The sequence below is a fragment of the Dendropsophus ebraccatus genome, chromosome 7, assembly GCF_027789765.1.
Source record: "Dendropsophus ebraccatus isolate aDenEbr1 chromosome 7, aDenEbr1.pat, whole genome shotgun sequence".
In the NCBI taxonomy this organism is placed as follows: Eukaryota; Metazoa; Chordata; class Amphibia; order Anura; family Hylidae; genus Dendropsophus; species Dendropsophus ebraccatus.
This window is the reverse complement of record NC_091460.1, coordinates 126,948,175-126,967,404: the sequence shown is the minus strand read 5'-3', so window position 1 is coordinate 126,967,404 and position 19,230 is coordinate 126,948,175. Positions and strand designations below refer to the sequence as shown.

At 41.0% G+C, this 19,230-nt stretch overlaps 1 protein-coding gene across 3 annotated transcripts in view; it reads left to right on the top strand.

The window, feature by feature from the left end:
* Positions 1-18,865, top strand: part of CXXC4 (CXXC finger protein 4) — a 111,408-nt gene extending 92,543 nt beyond the window's left edge. Inside the window, exons 3-4 of one of the 3 annotated variants that reach the window (XM_069978404.1) lie at positions 13,360-13,395; positions 17,391-17,459. In XM_069978404.1, the coding sequence (XP_069834505.1) occupies positions 13,360-13,380 (21 nt within the window). In that variant the 3' untranslated portion in view covers positions 13,381-13,395; positions 17,391-17,459. Of the gene's footprint in view, positions 1-13,359; positions 13,396-17,390 lie in introns of all 3 variants that reach the window. The other 2 variants (XM_069978403.1, XM_069978402.1) reach the window with 2 other exon arrangements.
* Positions 18,866-19,230: the final 365 nt, after the last annotated feature.

Sequence of the window (19,230 nt, the reverse complement as noted above, 5' to 3'; positions counted from 1 at the left end):
GGGCTACAGCAGCAGAAGACCACACCGGGTGCCACTCCTTTCAGCTAAGAACAGGAAACTGAGGCTACAATTTGCACAAGCTCATCGAAATTGGACAGTAAAAGATTGGAAAAACGTTGCCTGGTCTGATGAGTCTCGATTTCTGCTGCGACATTTGGATGGTAGGGTCAGAATTTGGCGTCAACAACATGAAAGCATGGATCCATCCTGCCTTGTATTTACGGTTCAGGCTGGTGGTGGTGTCATGGTGTGGGGAATATTTTCTTGGCACTCTTTGGGCCCCTTGGTACCAATTGAGCATCGTTGCAACGCTACAGCCTACCTGAGTATTGTTGCTGACCATGTCCATCCCTTTATGACCACAATGTACCCAACATCTGATGGCTACTTTCAGCAGGATAATGCGCCATGTCATAAAGCTAGAATCATCTCAGACTGGTTTCTTGAACATGACAATGAGTTCACTGTACTCCAATGGCCTCCACAGTCACCAGATCTCAATCCAATAGAGCATCTTTGGGATGTGGTGGAACGGGAGATTCGCATCATGGATGTGCAGCCGACAAATCTGCATCAACTGTGTGATGCCATCATGTCAATATGGACCAAAATCTCTGAGGAAGCTTCCAGCACCTTGTTGAATCTATGCCACGAAGAATTGAGGCAGTTCTGAAGGCAAAAGGTCAAACCCGTTACTAGCATGGTGTACCTAATAAAGTGGCCCGTGAGTGTATATATTACAGCCAGATGGGAATAGAATAATGTACTTTTTTTGCCTTTCTTCATTTAAAAACCGTAATAAAATTACTTCCAAAAGGCACCCAGAATACCTATCTTGTTTCCTCCAGTAGAGAGGTGGCTGCACATATGCAGTAACACTGTAATATAGTGTCAGGAGCTGGGCGGCTCCCTGCATCGCTGGAGTGTGCGGCTGGCCCTTTACCGATGGCGTCCCTGGCAACCGACCCAGCTGGGTGCAGAGAGCGCGCCGATGGTTTCCCTGATGACTGGCCTTGCCGCTTGTTAGAGGCACAGAGGCTCTTTCTATTGATGTAACCTCGGCCAGGGCTTCACTGCCCCTGGCCAATAGCCAAAAGGTGTTTTGTATTTTAATTGACTGGCATCTGGCACCGCCAGTCAGCTGTCAGTTTCGGCTTGGAGCTGAAGTCTCAGCCCCAATCACGCCTGGAGCTGGGACTCCGGGCTCCATAAGTATTCTTTCCTATTAGTATTCCCTGCCTGCTATAGAGCCTTGTACCTCCAAGTATATCTTGACCTAGCATTACTTACTGATTGTTATTCTGGTTCCCCGTGACTTCCTGGCTTTGATTTTAGACTCTTTTGGATTACGTTATTGTGCTGTGCTGACCACTAGTTGCTGACCCGAACCTCTGACCCTGAGTAATTGTTTTTTGTATTGTCTTGTCTGTGTTCTATTTTTCACCTGCTTAGGCTAGGGACTGTTGACCAGTTGTCCACTGCCACCTAGGGTAGTCAAGGCAATTAGGCAGGGACAGCGGGGCAGGCGTCAGCGCCAGGGCTTCTCCTGTCTCTTGTTGTCCAGTACCCTAGTCCTAACATATAGTTTATAGGTGATATTGGAGAATCCAAGTGAATACACATACATGCTACTAAAATGGAAGAGATCTTGCATGTGCAGACACAGGACCTCCAGAGTTGGTAAGGCAGAGGTCCCATTAGCCAGACAGCAACAAACATGTATAATACAATCTATCAGTGTACCATAAATGTGTATAGTGGTGCTGTAAGTAAAGACAAAAAGGTGGTCTTGCATATAAGGACACACAACCTCTTTCCTCAAGATTGGTAGGTTAGGGGCTCCATTAGTAGAACTCGCACCAAGTAAACATTCATGACATAACCTATCAATTTTACTATAAATGTGTATAGTGGCGCCACAGCCCTTGACAGGATCATTAAAGTGTTAAATTCTCCCGTCTTGGGTGTGAAGATGAATTATAGTACACAGCTGCATGAACATTCTGCTTCCCTGCTGTAATGTACAGCATACAGATAGAATGATGGGAGTCGGGGGCTGTAGGGACAGCACCAAGGGCCGCATGTGATCTTTGGGCCACTGGTTGCCGATTGCTTATATGTCTCTTTCTTGTTGGTATATGTCACCCTGGAAATGTTTTTCTTCTACAAACCGTCCCCATTAAAAATTTATATTTTAGTTGTGCTTCCTTTTCTATAGATATTGGCTATGGCAATAAGACAACAAGCTGCTTTATGTTTATATCCTACAGAGACAGATCGTGTTCGCTGGCACAGTTATTCCACATAATACCATTACAGGTTTTTGGAAACAGTAAAAAATATATAAATACAAAATACACATTTCCTGATAAAATATCATTTTTAATTTTTAAAATAATGCAAAATTATTTATTCTATAGAGCAGTGGCTGCAGATTTTCACCCCTGACGCCTAACCATATACAAGGTATCCAGGGTTCTTCTGCTTGGGGTGAGTGAATTTACAGTACTAGCGAAGCTGTTCACTAAGCTTGGCGGTCAGCTTGCTGTCTTAAAAGGGGTACTCCAGTGAAAATCTTTTTATTTCAAATCAACTGGTTTCAGAAAATTATATAGATTCTATTTAAAAATCTCAAGTCTACCCATACTTATCAACTGCTGTATGTCCTGCAGGAAGTGGTGTATTCTTTCCAGTCTGATACATTGCTCTCTGCTGCCACCTCTGCCAAGAGTCAAGAACTGTCCAGAGCAGTAACAAATTCCCATAGAAAACCCTTCCTGCTCTGGACAGTTCTTGACATTGGCAGAGGTGGCAGCCGAGAGCACTGTGTCAGACTGGAAAGAATACACCACTTACTGCACGACATACAGCAGCTTTTAAGTTCTGGAAGACTTTAGATTTTTAAATAGAAGTAAATTACAAATCTATATAACTTTCTGAAACCAGTTGATTTGAAAGAAAAAGGTGTTTGACAGAATACCCCTTTAAACTCTGTGCCGCTCCGCTCTAGATGCTTGGAAAAGCTGAATCAAGTCCTGGGAAACTTCTCCCAGTTTTCCAAAACTGGATCCAGCTTTTTCAGGCACCCAGAGAGAAGTAGCATGGAGTTCAAAGGCAGCTGGCTGACAAGCCAATGGCCGAGCCTAGTGAAGCACTTTGCCTTGATAGCACTGAAAATTTGCTCATCTCTGGTTACTGCCTTTGGTGAGAACATAACAAACAGCCTATACTTACATTTTTACGCTCCCCCTGTGTCCTCTTGAGCCATATTGGGTTCCCGACCAGTTGATCCCGCCTTCACCTCCGATACCGACTTGTCTCAGTGGTGATAGCAGAGTCAGCCAATCACATACCGAGAAGGGACAGCGCGATTTTGTGCTCAGCAAGGGCAACAACATATTAAAGGTTAATTTTGAGTGGAATACCCCTTTAGGCTTTGTTCATGAACATTGGGGCAGATTTATCAAACATGGTGTAAAGTGAAACTGGCTCAGTTGCCCCTAGCAACCAATCAGATTCCACCTTTCATTTTCCAAAGAGTCTGTGAGGAATGAAAGGTGGAATCTGATTGGTTGCTAGGGGCAACTGAGTCAGTTTTACTTTACAGCATGTTTGATAAATCTCCATTATTTGCAGCCATAATTATCAATAGACTACTGTCTATTAACATGTCTTTTCTTGGCAACAATAAAAAAAATGTATATACAGCTTTTTCTTCTTTTGTTGTGGTCATATGATTTATGTATACTTTACTGCGCTCATAGTTGGTGATGCCCATTCCACCATTGGTTTACTAACGCAGTGGGAACATAACCAAAAAATAATAATAAATAAACCGATAAGAAGTAGACGTTTTAGTAAATCTCGGCCAATGGAGAAGATTTATCCAACATGGTGTAAAGTAGAACTAGCTCAGTTGCCCCTAGCAACCAATCAGATTCCACCTTTCATTCCTCACAGACTCTTTGGAAAATGAAAGGTGGAATCTGATTGGTTGCTAGGGACAACTGAGACGGTTCTACTTTACACCATGTTTGATAAATCTCCCCCAATATATCTATTTTGTTCTGAAACTGTGGGAAGATTTATCAAGCGGTCTTACAGTATCAATGTTCTTACCAATCAGCAACCAATCACAGCTCAGCTTTCAAATATATGAGCCCTGGTAAAATGATTGGTTGCTATGGGCAACAAAGACACCTCAAGGCCTCCTGATAAATCTCCCCCTGTGATCTGGTCTTCTCTTGCTTTGTGATGTCTTATCCCAGAGCTTCAGTCCATGTTGTAATATGGCATCCATTCTCTACACATTTCAAAGCAAGCACTATAGTAGCTCAGTGTGGTAACTGGTGTTAGCAATGTAGCCTAAGGCCACATTCACACATCCATAGTCTCGCCTATAGCATGGATATGTCTCCACAATTGTCAGCAATCCGTTCGCGGTTGCACTAACCCCTTCATAACTTGCCAGTATTTTTCTGCGTTGCAGACTCAGCCCAAACACAGACCCGTAACATGTATGGATGTGGCTATGGGGCCATAGCAATAAATTACGCAAACAGAATTGACATACGTGTAAAAGGGGCCTAAATCTTTTGTCAGATAATTTAGTTTTTAAACTTTTAGTAGTGTTCTCACATTTAGAGATCATTATTTTTGGAGAGTGACTTCTTAAAGGGTTTATCCAGAAAAACATGGCCACTTTCTTCCAGAGACAACATTTTAATGATTTTTCATAACAGTTACCAATGACATATTAGCATCTGAACCAGAAAATTAAAGGAAAAGTATCATCTAGATTTTCTTTTAACTAGATACAGCAAGATTTTTTTATTTTATATGGGAGGCATCCTTTGTGACCAGTGCCGAGGCCGTTGTGAATCAGAGGGCTGATTTGGCCTGATCCTATCCTATCTCTATACTGCCATCACCTTTCACTGTAAGGCTATGGTCACACGTAGTATGAGACCGGCCCTTCCGTGACCCAGCCGGGTCACGGAACAGCCAGTCTCAGAAAAGATCATCCTGGCCGGTACTGCAGTACCGGCTGTATGATCTTTACCACCGCTGAGTTGTGATGCGGGCACATCGTGCGCGCCCGCATCAGAACTCCCCACAGCACACAATGGAGCGTGCTACCAGAGCCGCTCGCTCCACTGTGTGCACTGACAATGTTTTCTGTGGCCGCTATTCACTGAAAACATGTCAGTTTTCTACGGCACCGTTAGAGATTCTGGCTGGAATGTATAATATGCACCGGTGGCGGGATCCTTTTTGTGAACTGCAGCCCGATTCCTGCGCACAGCGCCTGTCTATTCCCATTGGAGGTGGGTCCGCCGGCCCCAGTGTGCTGAAACTCCTACCCTTTGTGAGGCAGCTCAATTTATTCATAATGGAGGCACATCACAGAGGGGAGGGGTTTTGTCACACTGGAGGCAGGTGGGCCCACCACCAGTGCTTCAGCCCGGGAATAGACCGGCACCATACACGGGAACCAGGCTGTGTTTCAAAGAAAGAACAGCAGCACCGGCATCCCCACACCAGTGCCAGTCTGTTCTTGTAAAAACCTTAAAGCAATATACCTGATGGTTTGCATCTGTATTGCATCAGTAATCCATATTGATTTTGTGGATCAGCAAAAAAAGGTGGGTATGTTTTAAAATGATTATTCATCCGTAATTTTTGCGGATTTGCAGATGTTTCTTCCATAAAAATTATGGATCCATAATTTCAGTCTATTTCAGGGCTTTTCACTAAATTTTGCGGATTACGGATCCGTAAAACTGTGGACAGTGTGAACAGCCCTATTGAAATCAATGGGTCCTAAATTTGTCCATAATTGCGAATCCGCAATTACAGACAAACTTACATAATGTGTGAATATAGCACGATACTGCAACTAATCTCAAGTAAATCTAAGTGGCATAATTATGGTAGTATATTAGTACATAGGTCGAAGTACTGTCTGTAACAATGGCCGACTGACCATATAGCAAACTGATCTGCACCTGTTTGAGTTGGATTCCATTTTCATTTTCCAATTATTGAAAAGGATTTGAACAAAGAATAGTTCTTGCAATACTTTTTTAAAACATATTTCCTGATGGAGTTGGCAGCAAATTCCCAGTTTACATACAGAGAGACGTGCCGACAAACAATGATATGAATGTTCATATAAAAGATGCGATCAGTCGACAAATGAGTGTTTACCAGCTGATCACTAGTTTGTGTACAGTGGTCAGTGATTGGGAACAAAAGTTGTAGGGATGTTCGTTACCTAATCATCAGCCAATGTATAAACACATTAAGAAGTAGTAAGAATTTTGGCTCGGGCAGCCTAGGTAATATTTCAGAGTTATCGGATTGCCAAATAACAATTTAATCTATGGATACATAATATATTGTAGACGCTGTCATTGATGTTAAACTTGTTGCCAAAAATTAAATGGTGCTGCATTTATCGAGTGATACTTTATGTGTTGATGACCTAAACAAGAAATATTCTAATCTATGTTAAGTGCAGTAGTAGTGTGATAACCTTACTGTAGGCTGTGTCAGTGCAGTAATGGCTGTGTCAGTACAGTAGCGCAAAGATTTAAACGGATTCAGAGCTCCTAGCACAATGATGAATGCTAATGCCAGGAGCTCCTTACTCCGTAGCACATTGTCCATATTTATGGACCGGGAATAAGGCTTAAGGGCCAGCTCCAGCTTCAGAGTGGCAGTCTCAACTGACAGGCAGCTCAGCCAAGCACTGGCCACAGCGGTCCCACCCAGTGGAAATCGTCAGCCTCCGACTGCGCACCACTATTACACGTAGCGATGCGTTGTCATCGGCTGATCGTTGTGTTTATTACACGGAGCAATATTTGGCCGGATAGGGCCGATTTGTCCGATTATCGTTCTGTGTAATAGTACCCGTAGGCAAAGCATTCAATAGAACTGGTTCAGCTCGGGTGAAGTCCGTATAGGCGGAAGTGAGAAGTGTTGATTATGGAGGATGTTAGGCCTAAAGCACGGGTAGGATGGTAGACAGAGACGAGAGAGCAAATGTAGGGAGGTGCAGCACCATGAAGAGCTTTATGGGTTTATATTGCATTGGCTGCTTAATAGGGAGCCAATGTAGTCACTGGCACAGAGGAGTAGCGGATGGGCAGGGAGATCAGCCTGGCTGATACATTAAGAATGGACTGGCGGGAGGAGAGTTAAGAGAAGGGAAGGCCGATTAGTAAGGAATCGCAGTAGTCAATATGGGAATGAATCAGAGCAACATTAAGAGTTTTAACTGATACGACAATAGGAAGGGATGGATTTTACATATGTTAAGATGGATTCCAGAGATGTTATAGTAGTAATAAACTAATTTAAGGCTGCACATAAATGCTTTGTGTGGGGGAAGGTAAGACAATTAGCTAAAACATGGAGCTCACTGCCAATTACAGAATGGTTTATTGTTACCCCAATGGTTTATTGTTCTTCGAGAGAGAGATATAGGACCCGTGGTTCTCTTGGTGAAAGGTTAGGGAACAGTACTTGCATGATGTTTGGTCTCCTAGTGTTCTAATGAGCAACATCCAGGTTTTAGTTACCTCTGAAAACTAACCCCTTCATGACTGAGGCCATTGATACCCAAATGTCCGGGTCAAATTAATGTTCCTCCTCGCCGTCTAAGAGCCATAGCGTTTTTCATTTTCATTTCGTTTTTCGTTGCTTTTTATTAATTTTTTTCTTGATATATATAAAAAAAAAAAAATCAGCAATCCTAGTCTTTTTTCTTTCCATTCACGCCGTTCACCGTGTGGGAACAATAATGTAATCTTTTTTTTTTTTTTTTTTTTTATATAATGGTCAAGGAGGTATTTTAAACTTTTATTGGGGGGAGGGGGGTTATATACTTTTTTTTTAATACTTTTAAAAAACATTTATTCAAATTACACTTTTTTTTACACTTATATTTCCCTGTAAAACATGCAAATTAGATTGCAATTGTATAGCATAGATCAGTGTTATCGACTATCTGTGCATAGAGCCTTCCTGACTGCCTGACTTTATGCACAGATGGCCCATTCGACAGGTCGGAGGTAAGTGACTTACCCCCGCCCGTCGGTACAAGCAATTGGGCCCTGATTGGGACCTGTCACTGACTTCCTTAAACGCCGTGATCGCTATAGATCGCAGCGTTTAAGGGGTTAATGACAGGCAGTTGTGGTATCGCAGCTGCCTGTCATTATCTCCGGCCCTCGGCAAACCGATGTGTGCAAGACAACTCACACTGCAGAGGTCCCGCATACATCAAAAGCCCCTGTCAGGAACGTATATATACGCTCCTGCTGCACGGCCATCTGCGGCAGGAACGTATGTATATGTATTGTGGATGTGAAGGGGTTATAGAGAAAATATTATTTTTACTGGTCAAATATAGTGCATGCACGAAGTATGTTTTTGGAAATGGGCAATTGAGTATGTTAGTGAATTAATGGAGCCGCCTGTTCATATCACTGGAGATCACAGCCAGTTATGTCACTAAATTGAGACATAGTGTGTGGGTCCACCTCTCAGTCTTCACATCTATCTGACCTTCTAACATCTAAAAATATTGTTCTTGGACTATGCCTTCACAGAAGGTAATTTTTTATGCATATTGTAGTAACAGCGACTAATAGAGATCTAGTACTAGTGAAGCCGTAATGGTGTTAAATGGTCAGACTCTCGCCATTATCATCCGTCTGTCTGCTCTCGATGTGTCTCTCACTGCCCTTTCTATAATGTATGCAATGTTGTGCTGGTCCCCAGTCTAGAATCCATTGCTTCTTTGAGATCTTCCATTGTATTTTGCAGTAATACAAAACAAAGAAAGTGATAAAAGGCAACACATTCATCCCAGCGCTAGAGTGCATACAGTGGGGGAGGTCGGCGCTTTTGACGTTTAAATATTAATAATCCCTTTGCTGCTGGAAGGCTCTCAGACTAATCTTAGAGTAGTATGTTTTCTCTCAGCATTAAAGGCGCACTGTCACGTAGGAATCAACAATATGCTGCACAAAAACATACAGTCACATATAAGGCTCTGTTCAAACCACACATGCAACAGAGTATTCCCTGACGTATACCACCAACATATGCCAGCATATAGCCCTACGGTGGCACATGTCAGCAGTCGGCCACAGTAAAAAAAAAAAAAAGTGGTATACTTTTGTTTGCAATGGTATATATATATATATATATAAATGCAGATATAAAACTAAACAAAGGTTATGAAACTAAACCAAGGTATATCTTCCTGGCAGAGGCCAAAAGGATAATTGATGACATTGAAGAATTGGTAGCATCTTTGAGCAGATGCCTTAAATTCCAGCATCTTCGGGGGGAAAAAAAAAATTAATTCCTGACATTTTATAAATGTTACCTAAAAGCAATGCGTACAAAGATGCCTGAGAGTTTAATAAAACCAGGATCAGTTTATTAAAATTAGATATTACCTCTTGAGTGGAGAACATTTGGTTAGACACCTGCATTCATAGCACATAATGCTTCTCCAATTAAATAAGTTTAGCTCCAAGTCTGTACATCTATTTAACTTTAAAGGGGTTCTCCAGGATGACATTGATAGAAGTTAAAGAACCAAGCGCACTATTATAAAGGTTTAGGGGGGCATTCATGATAGCTGCGCCACTGGCATACGCCAGGAAGAAGATGTCCCTTCTCCCTGGCGTATGCCTGCCCTATCCTTTGTTTGCCTGATGGGAGAGGGTGTGGGGTTGTGACTACCTCCTTTTGGCTTGCACTCCACCCATGTCCCAAAGGTGCTATAAAAAGAGATTATTTGGCCCCTATCTGCCCAGTGGTAGGCTTATTCAGCCCAGGAGAGGCCATTGCTAGTGTGAGAATGCTGGAGTAGGGACCATGTCTCTGAGGACACCTTAACGTTGGTGACAGGGGACACTCTGTTTGATCAAATAGTTTGCTAAGATCCTCACTTTTTAATATCTACAGAGCAGGCGTTTATCGTGTGTACACTGAGAGGAGTATGTACGGTAAGCCCTTGCACCTGTGGGTTGCTGTTGCACCTTCTGTTTTTTTTTTTTTTTTTCTGTACTTAAGCCACAGGCAGTGTGCAACCTGCAGTGTGAACAGAGTCATAGATGTGCTGCCAATTTTTCCTTTTTTCTGTTAAGGGTGTGGCAAGGCAATGATAGGGTATGGCCTCCTTCAGTGCCAGATTTACCATGAATTAAATCATTGCAGAAATCTACACCTCAGGAACAGGTGTAGATTTCTGTGCCCACCATATGTCAGGTGCAGGTCAGGCTGAATTCACTAGGAGGCGTGCGCCTCTTAGTGAATCCGGCAGGGCAATTAGGGGCGGGGGCTATTGTAAGACCGGCATACGAGTATGCCGGTCTTCATAAATGTCCCCATTAGACCCTAAAGGGCATGTGTCTCCTAAATTTTCTTTTACTGATTAGAGTCAGATACAAAAAGTGTCCTTTTATTCTATTCTGTTTTTAATCTAATTTTCTGACTGTATTTTTTATTTATTTCACTTTATGTACATTGCTATGTCTCAGCTGTTTTAACAGCATTTAGTGACATGCTTTACAGCAAGACTCATGAACATAGACGATGTGAAACATAACTGAGTGTACTCCATTCCACAGGGAGCTGCTATTGTCTCATCTATCTGCTAGTATCACATGCTCTACAGATCACTTTACAGCAGCCTCCTCTTATCACCACAGACACAACAGGAAGTCTCAGCTTAGTTTTAGCCCAGTGGTGAGAAGGAAAACTGCAAGATTTTAGGATTATTTTATAATATTGATAAAGAAATCACCATTCTTATAAAATATGTTCTACATATTTTATAAGACAAATTTGAACAATAAGTTATTTTCTCATTACACATTCCCCCTAATACTGCTGTTGGGGTCTGGTGCTGCAGAAGGAGGAGGTAGAGGGAGTGAGTGAGGGGTGGGGAGAGAGAGAGAGAGAGAGAGAGAGAGAGGCATACACACAAGAGCAGCAAGTTTTATTTCAAACCAGTGCTAGATTCACAACTTACACTGCTCAGTTCTGCTCTATAATGTTCTCCATGCTGCTGTTTCTTAGGGTGTCCAATAGTGACATGAGGAAACAATATCACCACTCCTTCTGTATGTTATTGATAGCCACAATGGTCGTTAGTTTCCACGCACTAACTCAATGCAAAAGTCTGCTGAAAAATGAAGTTATCCTCCTGCACTAAAGTATGGCACACAGGGTTGAATTTAAAGGGGTAGTGTGGCGCTAAACATTTATTCACAAAATAACACACATTACAAAGTTATACAGCTTTGTAATGTATGTTATGTATGTGGATGGCCCCCTTCCTCGTGTTTCCCCCCCACCCACGCCACCCCCGGAAGTGTGGTGCATTATACTCACCGCATCTCATGTCGACCCCTGTCCGACATCTTGGGACAATGACGTAGGCTTCGGGAGGCCGGCCGAACCGCTCCATCCGTCCCCCCCATGCCGCGTCGCCAGCTGCTAAGCCGCGATTGGCTGAGCATAACAGTGCTTAGCCAATCACGGCTGAGCACAGTTATGACGCGGCAGAGGGGGGCCGGCATAAGGGACGGATGGAGCGGTTCAGCCGGCCACCCGAAGATGACATCATTGTCCCAAGTTGGCGGATGGGGGTCGACACGAGATGCGGTGAGTATAATGCACCACACTTCCGGGTCTAGCGTGGGTGGGGGGAAACACGAGGATGGGGGCCATTCAGATACATAACATAACATACAAAGTTGTATAACTTTGTAATGTGTGTTATTTTGTGAATAATTGTTTAGCGCCGCACTACCCCTTTAATTGACATCACCTTCCCAGTAAACTACTTGGCAGGAAGGCTGGGTTCACACTGTGTTTTTGCAATCAGTTTTTTTCATCCACTTTTTGCAAAAAACAGATGCATTTGTGTTCATCCGTTTTGATCCATTTTTCCATTGACTTCCATTATAAAAGAAATGGATCAAAACGGATCAGTTTTTTTAACAGACACAAAAAAGTAGTCGACCTCATTTTTGTGACTGTTAAAAAAAAAAGGATCCTTTTTTTTCCCTATTGGAAATTAATGGAAAAACGCATCTGTTTCAATGGATCAATAGAAAAACACATCTGTTTCAATGGATCAATAGAAAAACACATCTGTTTCAATAAATCAATGGAAAAACACATCTGGGGGGAAAAAAAGCATGACAAAACAAAAATGGATTGCAAAAATGCAATGTGAACCCAGGCTAAGAAGCATACCCTTTTGGAAAGTATAACATACATAGTATATGGGTTGCAAGGCATGTTTTGTAGATTTTGGCACAAATTCAGCTAGAATTCTGCCTCAGTATATGTTGCATTCTTGAATACATCTAACTTCATAGCTAGCATCAGAAAATTTGTTTGGTACAATTGTATCATGTAGGAAAACCTTTAATTAAATCTTTATGGGTATATTTACATGCCGCAGACATGTTTTTTTGGCCGCCTTTTAATAATAGCCACACCCCAAAAAAATGTTAAAAGCTGCCATCATTCAACCAAAACTTGAGCAATGTACTTTACTAACATACCATTGCAATGACCGCCACCAAAGTATGTTAAATAAGTCTCTATTTGGTACTCAAAATAACGGCCATTATTTTGAGTATCAAATAACAGCCATTAAAAATCGTTGTGTGAACATAGCCTTATACTGTACATTGGTGGTTTCTAAAAGCATATGACATGAATGTATACATCGTCCATTTAGATGAATGGTATAACCACAAAAATTTCTGCCATGATTCTGCATGTCTTTTTATACCCTGAATGTATCGAGAAATTACGGAGATCTTCCTGATCCTAGACTCAAGTGTTTTGTACAGTTTTCAGTTCTTTGAGTTGTTAACGGCCATGATTAGATATCCATACAAAATCTTGTTTGGCTGCCTACTCAGATCCTCTTTTTGAATTTTTTTTTCCAGTTTTGTACCTTGTAGGCCTTTGATTTTTACATGAAAAAAAAGTTAGACCTGTTCGCAAAACAAATTATTATTTCGACATAGAAATTTAAGAATTTTCTAGCAATTTAGCCTCACCTTCTATATTTTTGTGAAAGTCAGTGGAAGGATGTTGTTCGCCCTATTTAATTCTTTTACTGCATTGAGCATCCTAATTAACATAGAACAATCCTTGCAGAATGGAATTTTACTTCCTTGTAAAATTTGCTTGTCCTGCAGTTTGTTGAGAAATGATGGTAGATGAATGTGTTTTTGTTCTTTTTTTTATTTATTTTTTATTTTTTAGCTCTGTGTTAATCTATACTTTCTTTTTTATTTTCAGAATAACAGACATTTACTATAGCATGCAATGTACAAGGTTAGCATGAATTTACTTTTACTCTTCTAACACCGTAAACTTTCAGAGAGGGCATAGGGTCCTAGCGCAGATACTATTTATGAATTGTAGTCTCTACTAAACTATATAGAGAATTTGTATTTCTAAGGCACTGTTATATTGGATGTTTGTTAATGGGTTAACCTTTTTCCCAACTTTTCCAGATTTTCTCTTATAGAATTATTTCTTAATAGAAATGAAAATGAAATTCTCTCTACATCTGATATTTTTTTTATATTTGAATTATATTTTGTTTATTTTGGTAGATTATTACATTATAAATAGGAATAATTACTAACTGTACAGCAATAATTGCTAAGTATATGGCAGGAAAATCATGTTGGCAAGCCTCCTGCTCTATGTTCATCATATGCATTACACACGAGCCTTCACAGAGGAGCAGGGTCCCCAAGGGCTGAGAAAATATATGTTCATATTGCTGGTATTTGCCACATTTTTTGCCCCCCACCCCCCCAGACTTGAATAGGACAGACTAGCCACGCTAGCATTATCCTCTCTTTCCATAAAATAGGATTGTTTGTGAAGACAATACTATCTATAGGGCAGGGAACTACCTTAAAGCGACTCTGTACCCACAATCTGTCCCCCCCCCAAACCACTTGTACCTTTGGATAGCTGCTTTTAATCCAAGATCTGTCCTGGGGTCAGCAGGTGATGCAGTTATTGTCCTAAAAAACAACTTTTAAACTTGCAGCCCGTGCCAAACGGGAGTATCTGTTCCCTAACTTTGCACCACCCCTCCGTCCCTCCTGCCCGCCCTCTTCATCATTAGGAATGCCACTGAAACATTTTCTCCATGCTGAACACTGCATAGGTGCCTTAACGATCCAGCCCATGTTCAGTATTCACACAGCTGACGAATAGGAGACAATCTGCCTGGAGCATTCCTAATGATGAAGATGGTGGGGAGGAGGGACGGAGGGGTGGTGCAAACTTAGGGCACAGATACTCCCGTTTGGCACGGGCTGCAAGTTTAAAAGCTGTTTTTTAGGACAATAACTGCATCACCTGCCAAACGGACCCCAGGACAGATCTTGGATTAAAAGTAGCTATCCGAAGGTACAAGTGGTTTCAGATTGTGGGTACAGAGTCACTTTAAGATCAGATCATCTAATAGCAGCTATTGAGGCATCCCCTATGGTACATACATTTGTTGCATTATATATAACCAACCTAAGAAAAAAAATGCTTAAAAAATTGTAGATTTTTTAGTGTTTTTCTTATTAAATGAAACAATTCAAATTGAAATGTCCTTATAACATGGTCTTTTATACCATGTTATAGCCTCAGGTGCCCTGCTTACAACCTCTTTTTACTTTCTCGCAATGCTTCCTGAGATATAGAACCTTTAGTGGGTTATTTTTCTTTGAGAATTTGTACTTTTGAATGAATAGTTAGATGGGCAGAAACTTTATTGCAAAATAGGGTGTAAATGCTAGGCTAAGGGGGTGTAAATATGAGGCTAAGGGGTCAAGAATCGTGTAGAGTGGAGAAGGTCTGATCATGAACATCCCAATCATGTCCTCTTGGCCAAGCATTCACTGGCTATGTTCACACAACATACTATTTTTGAAAACAACGACCGTTGTTTTCCTTTAAAGCAACGGCCGTTCTTTTCAAACTGCAATGAAATGTTTTGAAGTCAATGCAACGACGGCTGTTGTTTTCACACAATGTATTGGATAACGGTTGTTCATTGCTTTGTGTAGAAACAGCCCTTGTTCTACTGATTTCAATGCATTTCATTGCAGTAAAAAGAGAACAGCTGTTGTTTTATTCAAAAACAATGGTTTTATTTTTTTTTTAAATAGTTCATTGTGTGAACATAACCACTGCTTATTTTGCAATAACATCTGATTTAGTGAAAAGATAGTCAACCAATTAGTAAAACCTCTCTAAATCTTGGGAACAGGTGTGTTGGGTGGGCGTGTAGCAAGAAAGGAAAAACACAATTGGAATCACAGGCACCAGAGACTAGATATAAAAACTTAACTTTTTTGCACCGATCACATGTTCTCTTTAAAGGGACATTGGGGGGAATTTAACAAAGGCTTTGTGCCTATTTTTTGGTGAATAATTAGATTTTTCACCCATTTTTGGTCTAAGTTCTACTTATGAACCAGTATATTTTTTAGATGTGACTTTTTTTTTAATCTACCTGTTTTGAGTATTCAACCAAAAGTTTGCGTAAGTCTGGATTAGCACCCAATTTATCATTTGCGACTTTTTAAAAAGTCACACAAATAGGTGCAGGCCTAGGTTTGGTCAGTACTAGAGATGATCGAACATCGGGAATTTTCAGGTTCAATCGAACTCAAACCTTCTCGAACCTAGGCTGTATCCCTGTTTTCCAGGCGGTACTCGGGCTGTCTCCACCTTCCCCACGGAACGGAAAGGCATCAGGAATCAAATGACGAAGGTTCGAGAAGGTTTGAGTTCGATCGAACCCGAAAATTCCTGATGTTTGAACATCTCTAGTCAGTACCAAGTGAATAGGCTTGTGCAATTTTTGCAATTATGTGACTTTTTTGCAACTTTTTACTTAGATTCACTATGGCAGTGATACATTTGAATGAATTAGTCACAAGCTATTGGAACAAAATATACACAAATTCTCATTAGAATAGTCGCACACATTAGACTCCTTAGTAAATGTCCCTCATTGACCAGTTTGATTATTTCACTTATATCTTACTCAACATACGCAACATCCCCATACTACGGAACTGTAGGCAATCTACTTAATCTATAAGTTATCCTATAGGAGAGAATATTTCCATAATACATTATTTCACCCAAGAGAGAAAACATATGTGTTCCTCCAAGTTTAAACACAGTAGTTGTTAGTAAGATGAGTTAGTTAGTTAGTAGTTAGTTAGTAGACGAACAGGTTAGTAGACTTGTACAGAGCCATCATTTGACCATATGCCTTAGGGTACTATTACACAGAACAATAATCGCCTGAATTGGACCGATTCGGACGATTATCGTTCTGTGTAATAAAGACAATGATCAGCCGATGATCGTTGTCATCGGCTGATCGTTGATACTTCTACGTGTAATAGCGGTGCGCGGCCGCCGACTGACAATATACATTACCTATCCAGGCTGCAGGGCTCCTCGTCTTCTGTGCTTCTCCCCGGGTCCGCACGCACCAGCTTCAGAGTGGCCTGTGTCAGGCAACGGTCCTGGCCAGTGATTGGCTGAGTGGCCTGTCAGCTGACACAGGCCACTCTGAAGCTGGTGCGCGCGGACCCAGGGAGAAGCACAGAGGAAGAGAAGCCCTGCAGCATGGATAGGTAATGTATAAAGTTTAAACAAGGGCTGCAAGGACATCGTTACCGATGTCCCTGCAGCCCTTGTTAAACGATTATTGGGCCGTGTAATAGGCCCAGTATACGAGCACCGATCTAGCAGATCGGTGCTCATTTACATTTATTATCAGGCCCCATTGGCCCACCTAATAGTACCCTTAGGCTGTATATGAAAAGAGCTTTAAGGGGTTATCCAGCATTACAAAAACATGGCCACTTTTCCCCCTTGCCTCCAGTTCAGGTGTGGTTTGCAATTAAGCTCCATTTACTTCAATGAAACTGAGTCCCAAACCCCACCCAATTTGGAAACAAGAGAGAGGAAAAAGTGGCCATGTTTTTGTAGCGCTGGATAACTCTTTTAGGTTTAGTATTCTTCTTAATTTAGAACAGCAGATAACACATTTTATATAGATGCCTTAACATTGTGCCAGATTGTAACATTTTTATGTTTTGAATTCATAAATTATTTTAGAGATTTAATAGAATTTTTTTTACTGGAGGCAATTTATGAAAATATCGACATTTAAGTAGTTCATTTACTTTAAATTTGCCGAAAAGTGATATAGAAACAATTAGATCTATATTGAAGCAGACGTCTTGTTTACCGCCTAGTAACCTACCCTTTTCTCTTTATATTTGCAGAGAACACCGGTCCCCAGCGCCGAAGCATTCCGATGGTTCTTTTAAGCAGATGTATATCATATTTTCAAGGCACTCTGAAGTGATTGACAAGCACTGGTCTTGTTTTGGGAACTGCTAAGTCCGTGACTGAAGAATATGCTGAGACACTATTTTCATTTGTGTACAGGGGTTTCCTCAAAAGAAAAATATGAATAATGTTAAAATAAGAAAAAAAAAAAAAAAAAAAAAACGAAAAAATACAAAAACTAAGGGGGAAAAAAAACATCACCAGAGCCTGGCTGGTTTACTTACATTTAGTACACAGGTTCTTTCTTTAAATGTACTTTAGCTATAATTAACAGTGAAATTGTTGTCTACTTTAAAGTGACTACAAAAAGGAGAGATTTGGGAAAACCCCTGCTGTAATATGATGTATCTTTGAGAAATTAACATATCTATACTTCATTTCCAAATATGTGTTTCAGTACTGTAAACTGTACAGATAGCAGCTTGTATTTTGTGTGTTTAGACACAAGGAGACAATCATGTCTGAGCATCTATATGAAGATTAACAGTTTGTAAGCAGCAGTGTGGTTCTGCAACTTAAAATCTGGAGCAATAAATTCTAGCTTTAAACATTATTTCGCCAGCTGGATAGTCACAGCAACAACAGCACTGTTTATTTTTTTATTATTATTATTTTTTTGTTTTGTTTAGTGTTTTTTTTTTAATTTTTTTTTTTTTCCCCCAATTGCCATAAATTTTGTACATTCCCAGGAAATAAACCTTTAATTCCAAAATGAAAAAAAAAGAAAGGAAAATTGTCAAATACGTCAACTGTATGGAAAGTGTCTTCTGTCCGTGATGGCGATGTTTTCCTGTTCTCCCTTTTTATGTATCTAAGGAGCAATCCAAGCAAACATTCTGACCTCTATGTAGATGAGCACTTGTGTTATTAAGAGGATATCCCCCCAGAAGCACTTACCACAGATGACCCACTTTCACTGCTTTATAGACCAGAGTAAAAGCAGCATATGGTATTGTAGTTTGTCCGATCGGACCAGTCTTTTGAATTATTTGTTCAGGGAAACAGAAGTGTCCTGTGACCATGTAACTGAGTACATGCCTTCTGGTTAGGTTTTTCTATAGTAACTGTAAACACTGTAAAATATAAATGCATTCTCACTGTAATGACAAGAGTAAAACATGCATATAGATATATATAAATATATTTCTGTATATATAGGTCATGTCCAATACAGCCAGGCAACTCCAGACTTGAAGATTTTTTTTTTTTCTGAAGGATTTAAATATAAAATTTTATTCATTACAGGGGTGGATTGAGTGGTGAGGCTACTGGATGGGGCCCAAGGCCTCCGCAACTGAGAAGGTGCACCTTAGGGTATTCTCGCGGATAACTTCTCGCGGATTCAGCCGCTCGCCCCCGCGTGCTCCCGCTTGACTCTCCGCTTGTCCCATAGACTCCATTCTATGCTCAGGCAGATTTTACCGTTCACTCAAAGAATTGACATGTCAATTCTTTGGGCGGACGGCAAAATTGACCTGGGCATAGGGTGGAGTCTATGGGACAGGTGGACAGTCAAGCCAGATCGCTTTAGGGTGAGTGGCGGAATCCGCGTGAAGTTATCTGCGAGAATTCCACAGTGTGCACATACCTTATGCTCCTATGGCACTGTACACACAGAACAAGTCCTCTGCCTCACAGAATGGAATGAATTACTGTGTGTTCCACCAATCAGTGGCTGAGTATCTCACAATAAATGACATCCCATAGTCTGGACCCACGTCTCAATCGGTCCCTGATGTAATGCATAGAACTATTTTGTCTCAAATAATACCA